Below are 25364 nucleotides of genomic sequence, written 5' to 3'. Positions count from 1 at the left end.
AACAAATGTTTCAACTCTGGGACTGCCCCTGTCTGTACCATCAGTCTCAGAGCAAAATGGGGACATCAGTGAAAATGAAGAGCTTAGGTCATTGAGAGGGAAGCTCCCAAGTCCCTGTGCGATCTGGGGTTCTGTGATGAATTCTAGGCACAATGGTTTGAGGGGCATGGTAACAAATGAGGGGAAAGCTGATGGCAAGAGATGTGTAAGCCACAGCCTCAGACAAGCAACAGAAGTTTGGGGAGTTGAGCCAGGAGAAAAGAATACAGTGCAATGATTTAAAAAAAATTGCCATTGTTTTAAAATATGCAAACATCTACTTTGCAAAGGCAGAGGTGACCTGATGTGCATTCACTCAATCATTTGGCCCAGCAGCCACATTTATGGCATGCTACCATGTGCTGGGTACTACCTACACATGGTTTCAGGGGCCAAGTCATGGCCCCTCTCCTTGGGGATGCAAAATCTTGTGGGGTGGACCAGAAAATACCCAGATGCTGACAGCAGTGCTGACTGAGTGACCTGGCAGAAGGCAGCTTAGGGGGCTGGGGGATGGGGGGGGGGGGCGGGAAGAGCAGAGGGTCACCCAACTCAGGCTGCTAAGGAGACTGGGAGGGTGACGTTAGTTGAGTCATCAAAGGCGGAAGAAATTAGCCACATGGACAAATACAGAGAGTGAGAACTGAATAGAACACGTGAAAGCAAGGCCTAAAGAGATGAGAAGCCTGCAAGCAAGTGGGCCCATCTAGACTGTGGTGACACATGTGGTGGTGACAAATGCTTGGAAGTAGTTTTAAGAGACCACAGGCTAGAGGTCAGCTTGAATAGACGGTTGAAGGTTACACACTCATCCTCATGGAGGGGATATCCATTGACCTCTGGGAGGGACTGCTTGGAAGGAACTGTCCATCCATCGGTTTGATCTATTAAAAAAAAAAAAAAAAGGAGGATGCCCCCACCCCACCACCAATCAGGGATCCAGCAGAAAAAAGGCTGTCTACTATAGGAGGGATATTAGCTAGAACGTTGGTCATTACTGTCCTAACACACTGAAGATCTAAGACCTAAACCTATATAAATCACCTAATCACCTTGCAAATTAGGACAAAATCCCATTGCTACAAAATCCGGGTAGCTGTCTGGATTTTCTGGTTTCACTGGTATCTGTGGAATTAGGCACTGCTTGAAAGAAGTGAAACATCCACTGGGCAGCTCTTTTACTGACAACTGTCTTTTGGCGTATTAGTATTTGGATTGTGAAGACAAAACATTAACCCCTTATCATTTTATAGCCCACACATTCAAGAAGTTTCGTGATTAAAATGAGTATTAATCCTTGTTCTCTTCAAACCCATTAATCAACTGCAGGCAAATGGGTGAGAGCAAAGAGCACGTGGCTTTTTTGTTTGTTTGTTTGCTTCATGATTGATTCTATAAGCATGTGAGAGGTATAGATCATCGCTATCGAGGGCAGAGACCATGGCTCCCATCCCCAACCTGTGGCCCAGGGCTGGCACCAAACTGCTCAACGGTTCAGTGCTAAATGAATGAATAAACACCACACTTCAGACCAGTTATTTGAACCAATCGATCGAGCACAAGATATTGCCAACGCCTGAAAGAGTTTCTAGGAGAAAATGATCCTAAAATTTGAAGGGTAGAAATTCCCAAGGCCTAAACCAGTCCATTCTGGCCCAGACAGTTATGAAGAGCAAGAAAGCGTCTAAACGCTTAATCATGAAGACAGCTGAGAGCAGATGTAGATGCCCCTCCCATGGTTTGCCTACAAGCGCTGACACCAGGAGTGAAAAGTGCTACAAGACAGTAAACAAGAGAGGATGATAAATGGAAGCATATGAAAATGGGAAGGAGATGAACATGGAGAGGCTCTGGGAGTGTCATCAGCTCGATGGCATCTGAGCTCTCTATTAATGAGCTGTTGGAGGAGGCGAAAGCCTCATTGATTCTATTTATAGAGCTGAAATTGAAAGGTGTTCCAAGCATAAATTGAGAGGGCGATGTGAAGTAGGAGACCCAGGGTGGGTTTTCAGGGGTTGGAAAACTATGGCCCATGACTAGCTACCTGTTTTTGTAAATAAAGCTTTATTGGAACTCAACCATGCCCACCTTCTGATATATTGCCTATGGCTGTTTTTCTTCTACAAAGGCAAGTTGAGTAGTTGGGACAGAGACTATATGGCCACAAACTTAAAATATTTCCTATTTGGTCCATTATGGAAAAAACTCTGCTGACTCCTGGCTTAGAAGAAGTGGCACAGAACGGAGGAATGGGGATTTATTTCTTTGGGGTGAATCCAGGATATCTACTGGGCTGAGTTTTATTGTGTTTGCATCTCTAAAGACCAGGATTCGCCAGCCTCGTGGAGCAGGTAGGCAGATCATTCTGCTTACAAGAATTTGGATTTAAAATTAAGATACAATCTTTTATTTCACAGGCCACATTAATTTTGAGATCCTCGGCATCAGCATGATTCCTATCTAGTTCCTTACTGAGCTCGGAAATTTTTGCCATTGAAATATAACAAAAATGTCCATAGTTTTGATTCTCTATAGTCATGGGTAAGTCATTTAACCTTTCTGTGACTTAGTTCCATCACCTATAAATTGGTTATACCTGGCTCTCAAGTATCTTTCTTTTTATTTCTTTTCAAGATCAGAGCTAATGTATTTGTGAATATCTGGCACATAATAGATACTCAGTGTATGATGATTTATTACCACTGTGGTTATTTCAAAATACCCTCACAGGGTAATGTATTTTTCTTTATTTGTATTAGAAATGGTCCAGGCAATGTAACAGATCTTACAGTCAAGCACTTTATAAGTGAAGGAGAGTTCTGTAGTAACATACCGTATGGTAACCAATGCTTTGGCAAAGAATCTTCTGTGTTTCCGAGGAAAGCATTCTATCCTCTGGAGTGAGGACAATAATATGCTTCACTGAGGTGTGGAAGCTGCCTCGGGCATTGGGCTGCTGTGCATGTGTGTCTGTTAATAATTAGTATAAATTACGGAGAAGTAGGGACGTGGTCTGAAATGGGAGAATAAGCTTCCTTCATAGCATCAAAAGTTGAAGTTCATTACAGTATTTCAAAGGACAAGGCTTTCACGTAAAGGGAAAAGTAGCAGAAGAGGTCGGGTGTGGGCTGGAAAATGAGGAGCCAAGGGACACAGGCAGGAGCCTGTTACGAAGCCCACCCCTATGATGGCGTGAGTGCCTTTGGCAGGGCAGATGAGGTGGAAGGCAGGCGGTTCGCATGTACGTAGCTGATCTCCAGCACTGCCTTGTGTGACAAGCTCACTTCCTGGCTGTGTGCTTTTGGGTAAGTTTTATTTTGTTTTGAACTACTTTGTGCACTGGCTTCTTTACCCATAGCAATGATACTAATATTTACCACACTGGGTAGTGAGGAGAAAAGTAGATAATGCTTATAAAGCTCTTGGCACCCAAGAGGGGCAGACTAGGGAGAAATTACTATTATTTTTCTGAGGTGAGCTTATAAGGCTCAAGTTCAAGTGTGTGTGGGAAGGGGCACTGTTAGAATCTTTCTGGTGATTCTGACATTGCATCATATGCTGGCCACACATGATAACTCTATCAAACTCTTAGGTCAATTTTGATGATGAAATGAGACTGTGTGGACAATTGGTCCAGGCAGATTGGTCCAAAACATTGTGGAAACCCAACATTTACTTTATTAACTGATAAAAAATATCTAGCAAACAAGGGCTCCCAATTCAAAGCTGATTGGATATAATGGTTGCTTATGAATCCAGATGGTTTAAATTACCCCCAATTCACAGAATTATCTGAATCAACTGTCTACAAAACCCAATATTCTCTAAATGGAATAGAACATTACCTAATCCTCACCTTGCTTGCAACTTCGGCCGCAAGGGCGGAAGGGTGTACATCCTCACAGACTAGATTGGTGATCCATCTAGCCCTCCACTTACAGGGACACAAACTGCTACTATTTTACAAATGTGAAAACTGTGACCCAGAGTGGTTAAATAATTTGGCCATGGCTGCACAGCTGGTTAGTTATGGAGGGCACTGGAGACTAGAGCCCTCCTTCCCCAGGCAGTCACGTACCACTGTTCAATACTGCCTCCATCCTGGAGGGCTGTGAGTCTCCATCTCTGATCCTCTCTCCACTGACCTACTGGATAGTTCTGCCGGGCTCAGGGCTTTCATACATTTACATACTGACAGCTTCCAGATGGACTTCTCCAACCTGGCCTCTCTCCTGAGCTCCAGGCAGGGACATCTAGCTGCCTGAACTACTGGCTATCTCAGAAGTGTTTTAGACATCGAGCTGAACTTCTGTCCCTTCCCTTACCACAAATATGCTCTCTCACAACAAGCATTCTTCTTTTTTTTTCTTTTTCTTAACATTTATTTATTTTTGAGAGAAAGAGACAGAGCATGAGGGGGAGAGGGACCGAGAGAGAGGGAGACACAGAATTGGAAGCAGGCTCCAGGCTCTGAGCTGTCAGCATAGAGCCCGATGTGGGGCTTGAACTCACAAACCATGAGATCATGACCTGAGCTGAGAAGTCGGACATTTAACCGACTGAGCCACCCAGGAGCCCCAACAAGCACCCTTCTAAGTCAATGGTGGCTACCTCCTTCTATCGGGCCAGGCCTAAACCCTCCCACATCTGAAGCCCAACTGTTAGAAATCCCGTTGCTCTGCCTTTAGTTTATATATCCGGAATCTACCCTGCTTCACTAGCCATCTCCTTCCATCCAAATCAAGCCACCATCATCCTTGTTCTAGTTGGTTGTAATCTAGCAGGTCTGTTTTTTTTTTTTTTTAATTTTTTTTTTCAACGTTTATTTATTTTTGGGACAGAGAGAGACAGGGCATGAACGGGGGAGGGTCAGAGAGAGAGGGAGACACAGAATCGGAAACAGGCTCCAGGTTCTGAGCCATCAGCCCAGAGCCCGACGCGGGGCTCGAACTCCCGGACCGCGAGATCGTGACCTGGCTGAAGTCGGACGCTCAACCGACTGCGCCACCCAGGCGCCCCTAGCAGGCCTGTTTTTAATGGGACAGCTGAATGGGCCTCTTAAAATGTAAGTCAGATTTTGTCTCTTCTCTGCTTCTAACCCTGCTATATAAATCCCTCATATCACTCAGTGGTTAAGCTAAAGTTCTAAGGTCCAGCCTGATCACCTCCCCTGGTTACCTCTCTCACCTGTCTACTACTTTCCCACTGCTCATACCACTCTAGTCATGCCGGTCTTCTTCCTTCTTCACCAGTCATGACCCTGCCTCAGGGCCTTTGCACAGGTGGTTGTCTCTCTCTCCCCCACTTCACAACAACTTCACCTCTTTCAAGTCTTTACTTAGAAGCTACCTACTCCAAGAGGCCTCCCTTTACCCTCCTATGTAATTCTGTAACCTGTTCCTCCCCTAAACCTGACCCCCTGATTCCATTTACCATGCTCTGCTCTTTCTATGTTCCATGGCATCATTCATTTTCTAACTACTATATGATCTCCTTATTTATTATGTTCCTTTTTTGTCTCCTTCTGTTGGAAAGTGAGCCCTGTGAGGGCAGGCATCTTTGTTTGGATCATGCATATACCCTGGAATAGTACTTGCCAAATAGCAGGCACTTAATCAGTACTTGCTGAACCAATTAATGAATGGAGTGTCTTTACAAACGATGTGCTGGGTCAGTATTTTCCTGGGATTTTGCAAATGCTGCAGTTTAACAGGGTGGGAAGGAGGTACTGCCTCCCCTACAGAGACCAAGGGGACGAACTCCACAAGGCACCACTTCCCTACTTGGCAGTGTGTGCCCTGCTGCAAGCCTCAGGAGCAGCTGCTAAAGAGAAGTCAGTGGGCAGCACAAACACTTCTTTTAATTTCTGTCTCATCCTTCAAAATTTCCACTTACATGTCCTCAATCTCTATGAATATACTAGTGCAGTAGTACATGCATATGACCTATAAATACACAAACATATATTGGAAGAACATGATCAAAAACTTTAGAGAACACGGCTCTACAAAACCACAAAATCTTTGGGAAGTTCAGGGGACACCTGGAACTTTGCAGCATCTATGTTAATAGAGCGAACATATGACTGGGAAAAATGGGATTGGTTCTGCCCATACCGGCCCACTGAACTGTTCAGACAGCAGGGTGTAGGCTGGAAGATTCTCTCCTGAGCTGACACAGGAAGAGTCTGGACTTTGGAGACTTTTGCCAACGAAGACCCGATGAACTCTCCCAAGGAGCCTCTGGCCTCCATCAGCAGATTTTTCCCTCCCTCAGGATTTCCTCCAGTCCTCAGATGGCCACCATCCCCCGGACAGTGGCTGGCCCTGGGTATTGAAAGACTGAGGACGGAGCTGGCTCACCTTCTCATAGTACCGGATCTCATAGTCCAGGATGATGCCATTGGGCTGCTCCGGCTGTGGCCATGACAAGGTGATGCTCCTCATGGTGGCACTGACTTGGTGCATGATGGGAACAGTGGAAGGGGCTGTGGAGAGAGGAAGAAACAGGGCAGATGAACAGACCCTCGAGTATATGATATGCATCATCTTTCAGAGATAAATGAAGAGAGAAGTGTCTCTGGGTTTGAATCTACCCTTTCTTTCTTACCAGCTGAGCTGATCTGCAGAACTTCCCGTGGTTTTGCATAGTGAGTAGATTATGGATGAGAAAGGAGAGAAAAGGTGACAATTTAGGATAGGAGGACATGTGTAAGGGCAGGGCTAGAATGGACACGGTGTTTCCTGGGCAGGGAGGAGAAAGGCTTGACCAAAAAAGAGATGGTTGGTTGAATCACATGAAAGCAGTGTGGCTTTCAGCTCAGCTGAGGAAGCTGAGCCATCCAGGGATGGTATGACAACCAGAGCAAGTCTAGGCTTCAGGCAGTGGCACAAGAAGAACAGTGGGACAGGAGGCACAATGGGATGTTTTTGAGCAGAAGGTTTTGAAGGAATCTCAGTCTTGCATTAATGGGGTGAGCTCCTATAAAGAAGAGAATGTGGAGGCAAGGAATGATAATGAGAAACTAGAACTGGTCAGTGCAGAATTACTGCCATAGAAAGGAATGTTCTAGAAAGAGCAAACTCTTCAGAAAGAGCTCTGAAACTGCATGTAAGACTTTGCTGCACTTCAAAAGGAAGAGAGGAGGCAATGCTCAAAAAGACATGAGCACAGACTACCAACAGAGTTCATTCAGACTTCTGTCAGAGTCTTCCAGATAAGGACATTTGCGATAAAGAGCTCACAAATATAAATGAAGAAATGATACACAAACCAAACATTTGGAAACAGGATAATAATTCCAAAATCTGTGAAGTGATTCCAAAATTTCTGTTAGGAAATAATATTATTTATTTTCCAATTCAACATTTTTTGCGCGGTGTAAGTAAAATGAAAACAGTCTGGAAATAATAAATGAGGGCTGTCTTTCTAGGGGAAGAGGCGGGTAATGGATGAGGCTTCAGTCTTCGCTCTGCTCAGGGGCTGTTCCGTTTAGTCCTGGCACTTCTCTAGTGATGAAGGTCGTTTCCTCATGCGAACTCCACTTTACAAGGGTTTCTCTGGGGGACTATGGCGGACTGACATTTACTATCCTCACTTTAAGTTAACAGATTCCCCTCCAGAGCATGGCTGCCGGTCTGGGGGTGGGGGATAGGGTTGCTCTCCACTCACTGGGCTCTCAGTGAGTTCTCAGTGAGCTGGCCCCCAGGCCAGGGGAGGGGCTGCTGAGCACTTGTGAAGATGCCCATACTCAAGGGAGCCATCGGAGAGCCATCGGAGAGCACAGTGTGAGACGTGGTGTTAGGAGGACTTAGAATCAGAGAGTCCACCCAGGACCCTGCACGGTTCCCACTATAGACCTCAGGGTGACCCTGCATACGTGCCTCTCAGAGCTTCCACCCCCTGGGAACACAGCTGACTCTTGGCCCTGGCTGCTGTACCCTGAAACCACCACCACATCCATGCGGGGCCCCATTTATCAGAGGCTGCTTCCAGCCAATGACTGAGAGCAGCAAGGATGCCTCAAAACAAAACAAAACAAAACAAAACAAAAAAAACAAAAAAACATTCCTGACTCTTCTGCTGGGCAGCTTTCACTCAAAGACTCCCTACTGGACTCACCAACGGTTCTTTGTACAGTGTGACTGTCTGAGAGTCTTCTCACCTAATCCTCCTTCCTGCCCTCTCTCCTTCACTGTGATCTGATGGTTCCGCCAGCCCCCTCTGGCCTCCTCTCCCACCTGCCCATCAATATCTGGCACCTCCAATCCCATCTTGGCGTCGGCCTCGTGGAGGACCTGATTTAAGGCAATTCTGAATCCCCCTATCAAGTACTCTCTGCTGGGCCCTGCTGCGTCCCCAGGGACTGGCTGCTCACTGCCTCTAGGGGCTGCGGCTTCATCCTTGGGTGTCTCTCACCAATGTGCATGTCTTCCTATCCCTATCTGAAATTCGGTGTCTTCTCACCAGTCCCAGTTCCACTGACTAAGGTAACAGAAAATGTTCTCTCTTCCACAGAATGGCTCGTCAAGTAACTAAAGAAGCTAGTTAGGTCTCCCCTGAGTTCTTCCTGCTGAAAACAACGGCCAGATACTATGAACGTTTCTCCCATGACACGCTGCCCCCTGAGGTGGCTCTTTTCCAAATGGGGCTCATGTTATCTAAATCTCTCTGTAGGCATATGGCCCAGGGGTAAACCCAATTCTCCCACTGCTCTTTACTCAGCAAAGATTAGGGTGAAACTACTATCTCCCATGATCCGGGTACCAGACATCAATGAAGGTGACCATTTAGCCTTTTTTTTTTTTTTTGGATCAAAAACCTGTTCCTGTCATTTGATTTGACATTACTGTCAAACAGAACCTTTAGGTTTTCTCATGGTGTGTGCCTCAACTTTTGTTTATAGTTTGCTTGTGGGTTTGACTACAAGGGTTTACACATACGCTTTTACCTTTATGGTGTAACATTTGGCCTATTCATCTAGGAAGCCGAAATAATTTGTGATCCCAATTCAACCATCAAATGTGCCTTCTCTTCCTCCTAACTTAGCATCACGGCTCAGGTCCATTAATGAACGAATTAAACAAATGTTCACCGGGCATTTGCCATGTGCCAGTCACCACTCTAGGTTCCAGAGATTCCATAGTGAGTGAAATATAATCTCCTGTCCTCACGGAGTTTCTTTTCTAGCGGAGGGGGTCAAAGGCCAGATGTGATCAATCACAAGGTATGTTAAAATATTAAGTACAACAGGAACAAATGGAGCAGGGGGGAAGGGACACAGAATGTCCAAGTGTAGGAGGCTCGCCGGGAGAAGGCTGCTGTTCCAAATCACAGGGTCAGCAAGGCCTTGCTTGAGAAGTAGATGCAGCCACATGGGGGTGGAGGAGGGGAGGGAGGCACGTAACACCTGGGAAAAGAGCAATTGAGAAGGAAAGGCCAAGGCAATGGTTCTAAACTGGGAGCAGACTCTTCCAGGGGAATAGCAAAGAGCCAGAGGGACTAGAGAAGAGATGAGGCCACAGACGATGGCTTCTCCCCTGGGTGAGAAGGAGAGCCATGGGAGGGTGGCGAACAGAGGAGTGACGTAATCTGACTCGTATGTTAACAGCATCACCCTCTCCTGTGCTGCAAATAGAATTCAGGGGCCACGTAAAAGCTGAAAGCTCCATCTTAACACTATTGTCAGAGTCCAGCTGCAAGACTGTGGTTACTTGGACCGGGTTTGGAGCAGTGGAGGTGGTGAGAATGGGGGTGGTCAGATTCTGAATAGATTTAGAACATCTCAATGGATGTGGGATGTGGAAGAAACAGAACAGCCAAGATGACTCCAAGGTTTTTGGCCTAAGTGACTGGAAGAGTGGGGCTGCCATCAACTGAGATGTGGCAAGACATCAGCAGAAGCAGTCGGAGTAGGCAAATGCATGTATAAGAGGTCCAGACTGGAGACACCAGTTTAGATCCATCAGTTTGTGAGAGATACCGAAAGCAGCAGAACTGACAGAGATCATCGTGAGAATGAGGAGAAAAGAATATATCATCTAAGATTCAGGAGAGGAGGAGAAACAGCCAAGAGACTTGAGAAGGAAAGGCCAATGAGCTAGAAGGAAGCAGGGGAGTGTGATTACCTAGAAGTCAAGTGACAGTGAGTGTCTCCAGGAGGAAAGAATGTGTGAAATGCTGCTGCTAAGTCACGTAAAAGGAAACCAGGAACTGAGCACAGAGTCAGCAACAGGCTGGATGGTTAAGTGGGGATGGCTCATGGCCCTCATTCCCGACCTCGCGTGCACTGTCTAGAGTCCTGGAGAGGAGGAAGGTGGGGCAGTTCCTGGAGTCAGAGCAGAGCACAGGGTTGGTGGAGGGGGGTGGGGGGAGGGATGGATCCTGGTGGGCCCACCAACACAGGCACCCCAGGGAAGCCTCCTTCCCCCACCCCACCACACTCACTGTGCAGCTCCAGCTGCCCTTTCAGGCTCGCATGGAAACATGACTTCTATGTTGCCAACCCTGTCAGTGCCATATAGGTTTTTAGGATCCTCCTCTGTCTCAAGAGCTAATGCAACATGGATTAAAAATTGGAAAGATTAACTTGAACAGTCTGATGATTTTGATGGGCTTGGTTCTTTTCTCTGCCTCTAATCCCTGGAAAACCATCATTCAAGACTCAACATATTTGCCAAACATTGTGCTGGGCCCTTGCTTGAATCACTGGGGACAAAAGGATGAGTAGTAAAAAAGTCACAGCCCTGCCCTGAAGATCCTTGGCATGTAGCTGGGATTAGGTGGTAAAGAAGCAATCACAGGGCAGGGTGATCCAGAAGCAATCCAGAGCCACAGATGGCAAGGACCTCCCAGCTGCCAATCAGCACACGGATGGATCCGGGAGAAGCTGCCAGAGGGTAAGGGTCACCACTGCCAACATTGCTCAGATTTATGGTGATGACAGATGTTCACAGGCCCCCTTACAGGCTGTTTATCCTCACACAGGTCACTCTAAGTGCCTTACGTTTTAATTGAGATGAGATTTAGCACATGGGAGAGAGGAACAGAGTATTAGTCTTCCTCCCTGAAAATCCAAGACAGCTTACGTTTGGTGCTCTGACACTGGTGATCACCTACCGTGACAAACTATTTTTTCCTTCCCCAACTGCAAATGCCACCTCTAAATCTGGTGTTTTTACATGCTATAAAAACTTCCAACAAGACAGAAAATGAAAATGAGCGCAGGTATCCCCTCAAACACCACCTAGCAAAACTAAGTCAGATTGAAGAGAGGTGGGAAGATTAATTCAAAGAAGCAGCCCCTCTGAGCCCCAAATATGCTGGTTTCAACAATAAGTCCTGGCCAGTTGTCTCTTCTCCATAAACCTATGTCCTCAGATGAAGGAAGTTTCACTGAATGCTTAAAAAGGTCTCTCCCTCACAAGAACCCTTTTGACTAAATTAAACACTCTGTGGAGAGAAGAAAATGAAAATAAAGAGTTCACCATATTATTAAAATTTAGCAAAGAAATAAATATGGACCTTTCTTTAGAAAAAGTACAAATAAAGAGTTACCCTAGGGGCTATTTGGAAAAAAGGTACTAAAGGCTCAAGACGGATGTGTTTGTCCTAAAGAGGAAATCCTCAAAAGCCCCAAATACAATCAAAACTGCTCTGCACTCCTTCTAAGCAAAATAAAGAGGCTGGACCCGACAAGAATTAGGGATACAAAGAAAAGAATGGAGAGGCAAGGCAAAGTGTCCTGTCAAACACTGAGTAAAATCAGCTGGGTTCAAAAACAACCAGAACCAGAATGAGGAGTGTCTGATGAGAGAGGCTAATGCCAACAATAAGAGGCCCTTTAAATGTGTCAGAAGCAGGGGCACCTCGGTGGCTCAGTCATTTGAATGTCTGACTTCGGTTCAGGTCGTGATCTCATGGTGCATGGGTTCGAGTCCTATGTCAGGCTCTGGGCTGACAGCTCAGAGCCTGGGGCCTGCCTTGGATTCTGTGTCTCCCTCTGCCCCTCCCCTGCTCGTGCTCTGTCTCTCAAAAATAAACAAACATTTAAAAACAAATAGATGTATCAGAAGCAGAGAGAGACTTAACTTCCATTGGTCAAGGGGCTCAGGGATGGAGAAAATGCAAAGGCAGGCTGAGTCAGTGAGTCACTGCCTCTTTTTCGCCAAGGAAGACTTTGGGGAGATCATACTCCCAAATTGCTTTTGAAGCAGGCAGATCCAAGATGGTATATCACATACGGCAGAGAAAGTGTACAGAATGTTCTCGCCTGAGCTGACAAATGAGATGTGGATAAATTGCCAGAACAGGATGGTCCCAGCTGCAAGTTATGAAAGAACATATAGGTGACACCAGACAAACATGGAACTGGACCCAAACTGGTCACAGGTCACCACCTATGGCCTCACGGCTGGGCCTGGCCAGCTATCACCCAGCCCTCCATTTGTAAGAAAGACTCCAAAGGGGATCACAGAGCTTGTGGTCTGGGAGGGTGGCATGAATCTATGCCAGGAGTTAACCCCAAATCCGGGACCTTGAGTCTTGATGTATGGAAGCCTTGCTGTCATATCTCAGGTTCACCTGGATCATACCTTTTATGTTTACAACATTCTTTGACCGTTTAATGTAGTTATGGACTCAGTCATATTCCAAGTTTTCCCCTTATTCATTTTGTTATCCTTATTTGATAAGGGCATCCCCACCCCCTCCAACAATTAAGCACCTCAAACCCCAAGATGTGAGAATGAGTTGATGCTTTTTTTTCCTAGGACAATTACTAAGTTCTAATGCATGATCTTTGTTTATTAAAAATTGCCTCCTAATGTCTTAATTGATTTTTGTGTCAAAATAATTCTTTCAACAGTTTTTAAATTTTTTTTAACATTTTATTTTTGAGAGAGAGAGAGAGAGAGAAAGACAGAGTGTGAGTGGGGGAGGGTCAGAGAGAGAGGGATACACAGAATTTGAAGCAAGCTCCAGACTCTGAGCTGTCAGCAACAGAGCCCAATGCAGGGCTTGAACTCACCAACTGTGAGATCATGACTTGAGCTGAAGCTGGATGCCCAACCAACTGAGCCACCCAGGAGCCCCTTTTTCAACAGTTTTAACCCTAATCCATTTGGGGAAATAGTAAATGATATAACAGTTTACTGTGTTAAGACACCAAAAGTACTTAAAGTGGTTTTAAATAAAAACAATAGTAACACACACATACTGTTAACAATTAAGTTGATCTATTGTAGTAAAATGCCTGAAGAGTTTATAAAAATATGGAACTTGGATTTCAAAGTTTGGCAGATTTCATATAAAGCAGTGTTGCTTCTGCAGGTAGAAATTGTGCCAGGGACAGTCTTGTTCTGAGGCCACCTCTGACCCACCTTGGGAGCTGGGGTGCAGGTCACAGCTGAGTCCCCTTTGCCTTGGCTCAGGTGACAGCCCTCATAAATCTCCTGGAAGATAAATGACCTCTCCACTTAGGGGGGATTTTCATATCTGAACTTGCCAAGGAGGCCCATAGAAAGAGGAGCCCATCTGCAGACTTCCTCATGATAACTCATGCTGGGTAGGTTGGGGGAACACTCCCTGGCCCTGCCATGTGGTTTGCAACAGAGGGAAGGTCCTTCCAGTGACCCCTCAGAGAGATGCAGCTGCCCCAGCCCGAACGGTGCACCTCTGAGCTTAGTAACCTCTTCTACCTTCCCAGGCATTGCTTTTTGTAGGACAGATGTCCTTAGTTGATGGACATTTGGGTTGTTTACACATTATGGCTGTTGCAAATAATGCTGCTAAGAACATTCACATACAAGTTTCTGTGTGGACCTACGTTTGCATTTTTCTTGGGTATATATCTAATTGATATATTGGGTATATCCTGGATATATATGGTAACCTGGATAACATGGTAATGTTAACCTCTTCTATTCTTCCTGCAAGAGCGTTTCCCAGCCAAATCATCCTTGGACTAACCACCTGCAATCTGTAGACCACAGACCCCGGCTATGAGGAAGACAAGGCAGGGTAAGGAATAGTCAGGATCCTGGGCCCCAGCCTAGGGCAGTAGGAATTGGCAAACATAGAGAAGAACTATAGGGCCTGGAGGTGCTGTAGAGACATGTGGGTTCCCATTCTGCCATCTGCTTACAGTGCAATCTTGGACTAAGGTTACTTAACTTCTTGGGGCCTGAAATTCATCAACTGTAAAACAGGAGTATTAATTCTTATGTTATGGATCTTTCATATGTCCTGAGGATATACCCTGAACGGACCATATCTCCCTCCACTTAGAACTAGTCTGCCAGGCCAGGGGTCTTAGCAACCACCTCATAGTCTCCTTCTGGGTCCACTACTCTTGACATATGCAGGTCAATGCCTGGGCATAGTTCTGGAAGTAAATGTGAAAAGCACAATCCAGTGACAGTGTGGGTATTTAGTTGATAAATATATTTGAGGGGATACATAAACATGTCTACCCAGTCAGGATAGAAATGATGGAGAAGAATAGCTTGGATAAGGGGAAGGTTAATGGCAGGGTTCCCCAGAGGTTGGTATGATAAGCATCCCAGAAGACAGATGGTTTCCTGTGACATCTCAAGATGACCAAAAGTTTTTCTTGTAAGTAATCTAGGATGTAAACAATAAAGTGCCTTGTCCTTGAGGACAAATAGACCTTTGGCTCAGAGGAGAGGATGAGCCAAGGCCCACTCATCTTATAGTATGACTCAGGCCCAGGGGTCACAGATACTTCCTTGGCTCTGTCCTTGTCTTCCTCCTGGTATTGTCACCTGTATCTCCTTACACCTGATATCCAGTCCCACCTCTCTTGTACACTTTTGGGCCTCTTCACTTCAAACTACACTGCAGCCAGATTAATCTTTCCAAAGCTTGATTCACCCAGGTTCCTCTGATGCTCAAACACCGTCAATGGTTCCCATTGGAAAAGGTCCCAGTGCCCCCTCTTAACAGTAAACAACATGGCAGCCAATGGCCGGTCCAGGCTGCCTCCCAACTGGTCCATAGAGGACCCCACTGATTTCCTCTAACTACTCCACACACCATGTCCCAGTAGAACCCAGCTTTGGGGATCTCTGACATGTCTTTTTGTAATCCAGTAGACTTCAGAAGCACAGATCACACAACACACTGCCCTGCCTTAAGCCCCACCTGACCATGCCTACCAGAGCACCCCATCTCCCCCTCCCCCCAACTCAAAGACCTTATTTTAGTAACTCTCATTGGGCTGTAATCGCTACCTTGGGACAGATCTAACTTTCCAAGTGCTCATCTCTGTTCTCCATCACTGGAATAAACTCTTTAGAGTAGAAGTCATGTTTTTAGCTTCTTCCTACTGTGTTAGCACATAATAGATGTCCCATAAGGGTTTGCTTTTACTGGAGTGATTTCAGTCTCTTCTCTAAAGACACTGGAAGTAAAAGGGTCAGAAAATCATGTACCTGTACCTAACATAGACAGTGGCCCTCCAGGGATAAAGGCTCAGCGGGGAGGGGAGGCAAGGTTGTGAACTGCCTTCTGCGGAGCAGGTACAGTGCCCCTGGGGAGGAATACGGAGTGGGTCTGAATAGAGCCATCCTGGGAGCTCAGGGGCAGGAGTGCTTTACATAGCACAGAGGCAGAGGCTGGGGCCATCCCCACCTCACTGGGAGGTTTCAGATGAAATGCTACCCTAGCATTAGCAGTTTTCTAATTTTCCTTCTTTTATTAAGAGCTGTGGAATCCTTTCTCCTAACAGAATTTTCCCTGAAGCATTAAAGGAGAAGCAGAACAATTCAGCTGCTCTGGGTGAATCAGAAGCAGGAGTCCCAGAGCCCAGAAGCCAGTCCATTTCCTATCTCCCCAGCCCAGACTCTGAAGGGGTCACAGAGAGATCCAAAAGTGCTGGGCAGCCTCCACAAGTCCCTTTGAGGCCTCAGACTAAATTATGGGTGCTCATAAATGGCGTGGGTGATGAGACTGGGACTGAGGGGCTGGTATGGTAGGTTATCTTGTTCCTTATATGAAACGCATTCTTAGGAAAAAACTAAAATCTAGATTTAAATGTCAGCTAAGGACTTCAGGTCCACCAGTTACTGAAGACAAAGAGAAACAGTTTGCACACAGACGAACTCTGCAAATGAGGAATTGTGTTTCCTCTGACATTTCTATTCTAGGAGATAACTTTGTTGAGAAGGTATTGCTCAGATAACAGGTTCTCCCTCTGATGATGAAAACTCATTTCATTGCACAAATATGCTTGAATTTTACATTAGGAAGCCTGACTCATTAAATATTTTTGGTGCAGTAACACTTCTGGCCAAAGTAGATTAAACAAATAAGCAATTAGTTTGGAGACTGGATATGAATACAAAAGCAGAATTAATTATATTTCTAATTGTTTTCTCCTATTGTGGACATTGGCTTCTTGGCTTTTGCTCTGGGCTTGCCTTGAGCTGACCCTGACGCCCTGTTCCAATCTCCCTCTTTACCTTGGGGTCAACTAAGGACAGAGGACTGCTTTGTGGGGGTGGCATCATTTCGATTCTGTTGTAGAATATTGGCTGAGTCTCTCTGTGGGCTCAGCGAAGCAGGAGTGGGAGAGAAAGTGAGGGCTTCAGGCCTGGGTGGCTGAGTCAGTCCTATATCATATAGGTGCTTCCATCTTGGGTCCATCCATGAAGGGCTTGGTTCCAAGACAAGGGAGGGGGTGTGACAACTGGGGGTTGGAGGCTGGGGGCCGTTCTGGGGATGCAGGGTTATAGCAGAGGCTCTTATTTGTGATATTAGTGCTGATGAAGGGAGGGTTCTTTGTTGGGATCATCCAACTAACCCTGCTAGTTCTCAAACTGTGATCCCAGTTCACCTGGGAGCTGACATGAAATGTAGAATCTTGAGCCCCACTCCAGACTTACTGGATCAGAAATGCTGGGGGTAGGGCTCAACAATCTGTGTTTTAACAAGTCCTCCAGGGGATTCTGAGGCACACTCAAATTTGAAAGCTATTTGTCTAGAAATCTAAAAATCAGAATGTAAAACTTTGAAAGGACATCTGAGGTCACTCAGTTTTCTGCCAATTCTTACAATTTATGGATTTGAGCACTGAAGGCTGAAGGGAAAGTGACTTCCCTAAGTCCTCAGCAGGCAAGAGCAGAGTAGGAATGATGGTTCCGGCCATCGCTCCCCTCCCCCTGCATTCAGGCACCAGGCACTGAGGGTGCCCAGTACGGGGTTGGGGGGGTACAGTTCCTCAGGGATATCAGGGGTCCCCAGCAGGGAGGTGGAATTGTGTGGAGCCCTGTGCCATAGGAAGGAAGCATCACAGCTAGTGGGGTCTTGAGTCCCTCCTAGGTCACCCCACCTGGCTCCTCCTCCCTGCTGGGGTAACCAGAAAGCATACCAGGAAATGGCCCTAAGGATGCAAACCTGAGTGCTATGGCCCTGTGGCAGTGGGAGGCTCTGGAAGGATATGTGAGTGTATGAGGGGCACTTGTCAGGCGGTGCCTGTCCCAGGACAGCGAGACTGAGGACGGATCCATCAGCTCTGCCTCCTGCAAGTCTGTCATCCTTTCCGGGTGTGGGGCAAGCACCATGGCAGATCCTGTTTGTTGAATGTTTGATCACAGAAGGCAGTTCACAGAATCCCCGGCACTGGAGAGGCCACGGGAGAGAGCAAAGGATACACTACAGCAGGTTGTGTGCCTGCTCCCTGGCTGTCACCCGCACATCTTCAGCAGGGTGCCCCCCACAGCTGGGAAACCCACCGCCATCACCCTAAGACTGACATTGCCACTACTGACACTGGGCTGTGAGCTGTGCCTACAGTCTCTGTGACTGTCCTCCCCGAGCCTGGAGATGGAAGTCTCCTGGCCGTGGGGCCCAGACCCCTCATCCTGTGGGCAAGTTTCCTTCCTGCAATGCCCAGCTGTGAGCCCCTCTCTGCATGTCACCATCCCCACAATGGTACAGGTCTCCCTCCCCTGGACTCTGACTACCGGGGACACCTCTGCCTGCAGACCTCTGAAGGGTGGTGGTTTACAGTTTCGTGTCCGGCACACCTCTGGGTTGGGAAGTGGACTGTGTCCTCCTTGTTTCCAGTCACTACTTCTACACCATGGCTCACCATCCTCCACACCCTCTGTTAAAATGTCACTCAGCTGGGCCACCGCGCTCTAAGCTTGGGACCACTGTGTACTCCCTCCCACCACCAGTCCCAACTCACTGAAGACTTGGGCTCCTGTCTTCTCCATCCTGTCTTCAGTGGATAACTTTCATATCCACCAGAATAGTGTACTTTCTGTTCCCTGACCCCCACAACTCTTCCACATCTGACACTTGGATTCGGCCTCACCTGACATCCATATTCAAAGCCACAAATTCAAGTTTTCTTCTTCCTCTGCAATCTCTGATGAGTCCACTGCAACTTTTGTTGGCTCCTCCAGCCCCCTCAGCCTTGACTTCCACCCCATGCATCAGCCCTTTCCCTTACTTGTGTCCCTCATTATCCAGCCCAGTTCCATCTTTGCAAAAACAAAATTGACAATACTCCCTCAACCCTCAGGTGGGAGTTGCCTTTAGCTTTTCTGAGAACACAACCAGCAAAACTCAACCCTAGAGAGATCCACAATTAACTTCCTGTAGGGTCAGCCACGCACTGCTGAGAAAGTCACATAACAGGGCAGGTGGGCAGCTTTGTAAACACATGATCACCAGCTTCCAAGGAGCCCTCATGTTTTCTAGAAATTCAGAATTTCTCTGCTCAATCCCATTTCCCCATCTCTGCAATGGCACTACCAAACTTGCCATTCTCAAACCTTTGACCCCAATACTTCTCCATTCACCCTCAGCAACCAAGCTTATCTCCTACATTGTGGAGAAAATATCCAACTGCATAACTAATACCTCGACTTGGGAACCCAAGCTCCACAAATCGCTCATGTGCAGAACTGACCCCACCTCCCCTTGCCACCATCCCTGAACACTTCTGCGAGGCCCTGGCAAGTCTCCTATGTATTTGCAAACCATCCACTCAATCTCCTGCTTCTCTGCTCTCCATGTTACCTGCCTGCGATATGCCCCCTAGGAAAGCTGTTCACTAAGCCACATTTCCAGTCCCCTCCCTGAGGACCTGTGGCCATGTTCAGCACAAACCTTACAACCTCTGAGAGCCCGACCTCCCTGCTGCACTATGATACCTCATCACCTAGCCTCAAGGCTGCCTGTTGTGCTCAAACTTCACCTTGTTCCTCCTGCAAAGCTGCCTTCCTTCCACTCCTTGTCCTGGGCCCTCACTCTCTTCCAGGACATCAGACAAACCAACAGACACCACGATGTCCTGTCTCCACCCAGCCCTTGCACACCCAGCATCTCACAAGCTTCCCTCCCCACATGCAAACCTGTTCCTGCAAACAAATGCCAGCCCACTGGTTGATGAGGCACCAAAGACCATGAACATTATATAAAGCCAGTCAGGACATTCCAGAACAGAGGACACCATGCTGACGTACAGGGGTTACTGGAGGAGTGAGATCTGGTCATTTCCCTCGGGAGCCATACAGCCTATCAGGAAAAATACAGCCTAAGCACATGAAAAACTTATGTGCATTTAAGAACTCACTGTGTCATCCTTATAACTAGTGCATTTCAGAGAAGGGCAAACACACATAAAGATTTTCTATGGGGCAGATATGCTCACAGGGGCCCTTGTTCCCTTGAATTGCTCGGGACAGATAAAGTATTTGCTATGTTCAGAAAGAAAGAGAGCGAGGGAGGGAAGGAGTGAAGGCAGGCACGCAGGAAGGGAGGGAGGGAGGAAGAAAAAAAGAAATTTTAAAATCATAGGGCTCATTTCTATCGCTGATGTCCTACAGCTCAGATCCCAGAAGGAAACTGATCCCAAGGCCTGAGGGTTGGCAGAGAGTCTCTCTTGCACTGGAAAATATTTGTGGTCTGGTGTTGCCTTTATTTACCCAGAACATTTAATGTGCCTTTTTTCTCCATCTTTCACATCCGCTCCGAGAAGATGTTAATTTTCTGAAATTAAACACTTAGCTTGATTACTGTTTTGTTAATTGCGGCATTCAAAAACCCCTGGTGCTCCTGCCTGTTTAACACGGCTGGTGCTGTGAAAATGATAGGCACGGAGTTGGCATGCCGGTGGACAGACAGCAGCAGTGGAATGCCATCCCAACTAACCCCAGCTTTGCCTGCTCCGGCAGCTGGGTCCTTGCCCGTGAGAGAGGGGCTGCCCAGGTCACAGAAGAGGGTCTTCCACAGAGCCATGTTTTGGGAGGACAGTGCCCCCAGGAAGTTCCAGGTCTCGCCAACATCTGGAAGAATGCAGAGGCATAACTCCCATCACAGCACCTGCCCAAAGATGTTTGAGGAAGGAAAGACCACAGACAGAGTTCAAGCTGCACCATTTGCTAATGTCTGAGATGAGTCTAAGAAAGAATGAGGCATCCATTCATACATTTGCTTGATAATTCATTAATCCATTCAATAAACATTTATTGACTTCTATTATTTCAGGCACCTAGCTAGACACTGGGGAACAATAACCAATAAGATGGATACAGGCATGCTGTACCAAAGATTATAGTTGTGGCTCACAGAGCCAACATGTGCCAGAGAAGTGCAGGGCAGACACATCACAAGGATGCCTCCTCCCAGCCACCTCCTTTGCCAAGGCCACAGGGTGAACAGCAACTATCTCGCAATCCAACCAGAAGTTCCCTCTGTGAGATTCCCTCCATAAGGAGAATTATTGCAATCTCATTTGGACTTTGAGCAGGGTAAGGAATTACTACAATCTTAACTGCCAGCAGTATGTCCCATCTTCATTCAACAAGCCACATAGTTGGGAGTGCCTGGCCCAAGGTGGAGTGAAATGAGCACTGGCGCCCCAAGCCCCATAGCGCTCTGGTCATCCCAGCAGGGATGCAAGGTGGGGCATTCTCAGCTGTTAGTAGCATCACCAGGCACCGCTCACAACCCAGAACAGGGAGAATACCCACGCGCAACCACTGCACGGCCCAGCAAGTGATATCTGTCCATGAGAAGTCCAAATTGGTGAGTTAGTGAGCAATACAATAGCCCATCCAACACTGTCACTCTTTAGCAGTAGCTGCTACAGACTGAGATACTCTCTATCGATGGCATGTGGCTGCACCCTAACTTTGGTAAAGTGAGAGTTGGCATCACAGCAAGTTATAGTACCAAGAGCCCAATGGAAGGACCCCTTGTGTTGCTGTTTCCCAGCTAGTCATCTGCTCCCCTGTGACTTTTCTGGGCCTCTGACCTCAGTCTCAGTGAGTGCTGTGGACTAGAACATGAGCTCCACAAGGCACAGATTTTTGCCTGTGTTGTTTGCTCCTATGTTCCTGGTGCTTAAAGTGGTATATGACCCACAGAAAGCCTCAATAATTTTTGTTGAGAAACTGAATGAATGGGAGCCCCTAGAAGCAGGAACCAATGAATCAGCCTGTAGAAAGCAGTCACAAGGCTGTGTTGAATGAATGAATACACTTCCAAAGTTGAAATGCTTAAACAAATAAATAAAGCAAACTCCTTTGAGTATGGGTGAATCTCACTGTGCTCCTCTAAGTGGATCAGGGCTGCTGGCATCATCTGAACATCATTCCCTTCAGTTTTCCTTCTAGGAGCCACTGAGGAGGAAGATACCTAGCCAGCTGGCTGGCTGTCACCACCCCCAAGGCAAACATTTATGGACTAATTCATATGTAGGGACTAAAGGATCCTGGCAATTACTTATCAAGTTTCCCTGTGCCTAGCACTGTGTGGTCCCTCCCTCAAGGAGCTGGGGTAGGTGAGAAAATCTGATTTTCCACAGAGCTCACCATCTAATGGAGAGCCCCAAGGCTGCGGGGGTGGAAGCCATGACTTTCACCATGAGCAGTACTCCTGCTGACCTACTCTGCTCCACAGACAACACAAAACTGTTTGCAAATGGCCCAGACCTTTCTGAGGCCACTTAAAATTTCCTTTTCCAGATACCATATGTTTTCACTCTTATGTGGATCCTGAGAAACTTAAGAGAAGACCATGGGGGAGGGGAAGGAAAAAAAAAAGTTAGAGAGGGAGAGAGCCAAGCCATAAGAGACTCTTAAAAACTGAGAATAAACTTGACGGTTGATGGGGGGTGGGAGGGAGGGGTGGGTGGGTGATGGGCACTGAGGAGGGCACCTGTCGGGAGGAGCACTGGGTGTTGTATGGAAACCAATTTGACGATAAATTTCATATAAAAAAAATTTCCTTATCAATGTCAAGGCTTAAGAAACAATAAAAACAATCTTTTTAGAATTAACAACAAGAAGAAACCAATGAAATGAGCTATGAAATTGAATGAAGAACAGTGAAAATTTCATTTACTTAAGGGTTTTAAACTTTCTTTATTAATTTCAATGAAAGTTTTCTTTAAAGTCATTCCAGTCTTTTTAAAGTTCTGACTCAATCTTTTCTCTGCTTTGGAGCAAATTTCACCTACTAATTTCCAATGAGACCAGCCCCTAAAAATGAACTGGTTTCAGCATATGGATCTTAACACTCTAAATTTTTACAGGCAGCACTGTAATATTGTTTTAATATTTAATTTTGAGATTTACATAATATCTTTCCTCCAAAGAGCTCGATATATTGCAATATCATAAAATTCCTTTTCATATTCAAAGATTATTCTTTATGCATGCAAATACTATATTTAACCAAGGAATAATGCAAATTAGGTGATGTGTTCAGAGGAATGGGTGGGCTAGGTAATTCTTTTGTAGAAAAAGTAGCATTTCTGAGTGACTTTAATTGTCTAGGAGCTTCAAAAATGCCTTAAAAATGGACAAACTATTGGGGCTTATGACCACTAATAGAAGTAATGCAGTAGCTTTTAAACAAAATTAAGCAATGGGTTGTGTCTGTGGGCACAGTGAATATGTTAATATTCCATATGCAATAGGCATAGTGGGCCATCCACCGACCATGCGTAATATAATGTCAGATATAGATACTGTTGATGCCATCATGAGAGTAAGAGGCCAAGGGCTGCTTATCCAAATACATGAGAAGGAAGGATAGACAGGCTCCTCAGAGTGGCAGGATCAGCCTGTGCCAGGTGTACATACAGGTTCTAGCTCCACTGTCCTTGTCAACTTACCAGGACTTCGCTACTCGCCTTTCTAGTGCCTACTCCTCCCTCAAAGAATGGACGTTTAAACCCATACATGCCATTTATCTGATGGGGATGACATCAGTTCCAAACAAAGGGATGGAGGGGCCTTGGAAGGAAAGCCTAGGAAGAGAGTCCAGCAAATTTCTGTCTGGCCCAGAAACGATGCTCATCTCCCCATCATAGCATCGGTCACAAAGTCACTTTCTGTCCCGTCTCATTTGCTTGTCGCAACAGCACTCGGAAGCAGGTGTCATTATTCACATTTTACAGTTGAGGAAGGAGGGGTCATCACTCATATGAGTGATGTGAACTTGCCTGAGTCGTGTGAAAAGCAGAGAGAGGGTCCAAGTGCAGGGTCCCTGCTGCACCTCTGCCACACTGAGCGCAGGAGCTGAGACAGGTGACTGCCCCATGGTGGAAAAGGGCTAGACCAACACAGCACACTTGCCATCCAGGCTTGGCTAAGTCAGATTAGCCCTCTGAGGTGGAGGTGACAAACCACAGCCAACACGTTTGGCTCTCAAGTGCTTTAAAATTTTCTAATTAGTTGTCAGCATTTTAAATCTAGGTTATCAGCTTATAAGTTCTGGCACTGCTGGGTGTGGCATCACTTACTGGAGCTGGGCAGAGGCTCGCCCCGTCCTCTACAGTCCTCTGTGGTCCTCACCACTCCCTACTGCCTGACACTTGGCCATGTTTTGCTCCTCTCCACTGCTAGACAGGCCTCATGGGCCTTTGGGTTTGTTCTCTCTGGGTTAGTTGGTCCTAAATTCACTGACTCTATTTTGCAGCAAGTTGATTTTTAAGATGTGCCAGTCTGATTTGTCTTATTTACTTTTTCCAGGATTTCCTCTGAGGTCCCCTTCCCCAACTCTGACACTCTGAATCTAGTTGGCAGAAAAGAGAAGTAAAGTTTGTCATTCACTTTAATTCTCTCTGACAGCCAGATGATCCGGCCATCAGTCTGAATCTGGGGCCAGGTGCCAGAGAGTGACTGCAGGAGTTAGTGGTGATAACAACCTCTCTGCAGATCGCTTGGCCACTGGAACAGAGAGAGTTCCACCTGAGCTGGTCTATTTTAAACTCAAGGCAGCTGTATTCAGTGCGAGGCTGCATCCCTGAAGACCTCACGTAAATCTGAGCTTGCATAATTCATGACCAACCCTGACCAAAGATGATGGACATTTTTTTTGACAGCTGAAGTGGCCTAGCTATGTGGCAATGGCTTAGAGGGAGCTTACAACTTACCCGGCTCACCATAATGCGATTTTTGATCAGTCAGAGGATAAAATGGCCACAAATCTGAGTTTGAAACCTAGAAACATCCCTGCTGCCTATAAGGTGCTGAGAAAATTCTGAAAGCACTCTGACCCTAGTTTCTTCATCTGATCCACCTCAACTTTGTAAAGAACTTGGTAGGTGCTTGGCACACTGGAGGTGCTCAAAATAGTGGTTCTCGGCCACTGCCTATGGGCTGGGTGAGGATCTGATCCTGATACTCTCCAAGTGATACGAGATCCTTGAGAAGTCATGACTATAGACATGGCTGGGTTGTTATGGAAGGATATGGAAGCCCTCTGCATCTCAGGACCCAAGAGATCCTTCAGTGTTCCCTCAGTGATGCTTGTCTCTGTGTATGCTATGGACCAAAAGACGACTATAAAACCTCCTATGGTCTTAGATCACAGCCCTGAGGGTCAAGGAAAGCCTCATGGTGACTCCCTCTGATGGACTGATGCCAACCAGTTCTTTTTATTAGATACCTCAATCAGCTAGGATGAGCTGCCTGCTTCCACTGGGCAGGGCTCATGATAGCAGCACATGCAGCATCAGCGTGGCGTGCCTGGGCAGCCCTGAGAAAGGAGGGCATGGCAATTCTGTGTCTGCTGAATAGTAAGAGTTACATGCCCAGCCATGGATGTGGTCTGTAGCTCCCAACAAAAGAAAGCACCAGCCCAAAGCAGCAACCAGCCTCCCAGGATAGAGTCTGATAATCATGAGCATCAGGCTTCAGATCAAGTCCAAGACCACTGAGCAGCCAACTTATCCAAACCCTTCCCTTCTGTGACCCTTACTGACACCCACTGTCAAGATCCAATTCACCGTGGGGGGACACCTTGGATCCCTCAACGAACACACACTCATCTCCATCTTG

General features: G+C 46.6%; 1 protein-coding gene across 2 annotated transcripts in view; it reads right to left on the bottom strand.

The window, feature by feature from the left end:
• Positions 1–25364, bottom strand: part of EPHB1 (EPH receptor B1) — a 430893-nt gene that overhangs the window by 92478 nt on the left and 313051 nt on the right. For both annotated transcript variants that reach the window (XM_047876453.1, XM_047876454.1), the window contains exon 6: positions 6402–6526. In XM_047876453.1, the coding sequence (XP_047732409.1) occupies positions 6402–6526 (125 nt within the window). The remainder of the gene's footprint in view (positions 1–6401; positions 6527–25364) is intronic.

The sequence above is a fragment of the Prionailurus viverrinus genome, chromosome C2 (genome assembly GCF_022837055.1).
Source record: "Prionailurus viverrinus isolate Anna chromosome C2, UM_Priviv_1.0, whole genome shotgun sequence".
NCBI lineage: Eukaryota > Metazoa > Chordata > Mammalia > Carnivora > Felidae > Prionailurus > Prionailurus viverrinus.
The sequence above is the reverse complement of the archived record's forward strand: the minus strand, read 5'-3'. Positions and strand labels throughout refer to the sequence as shown.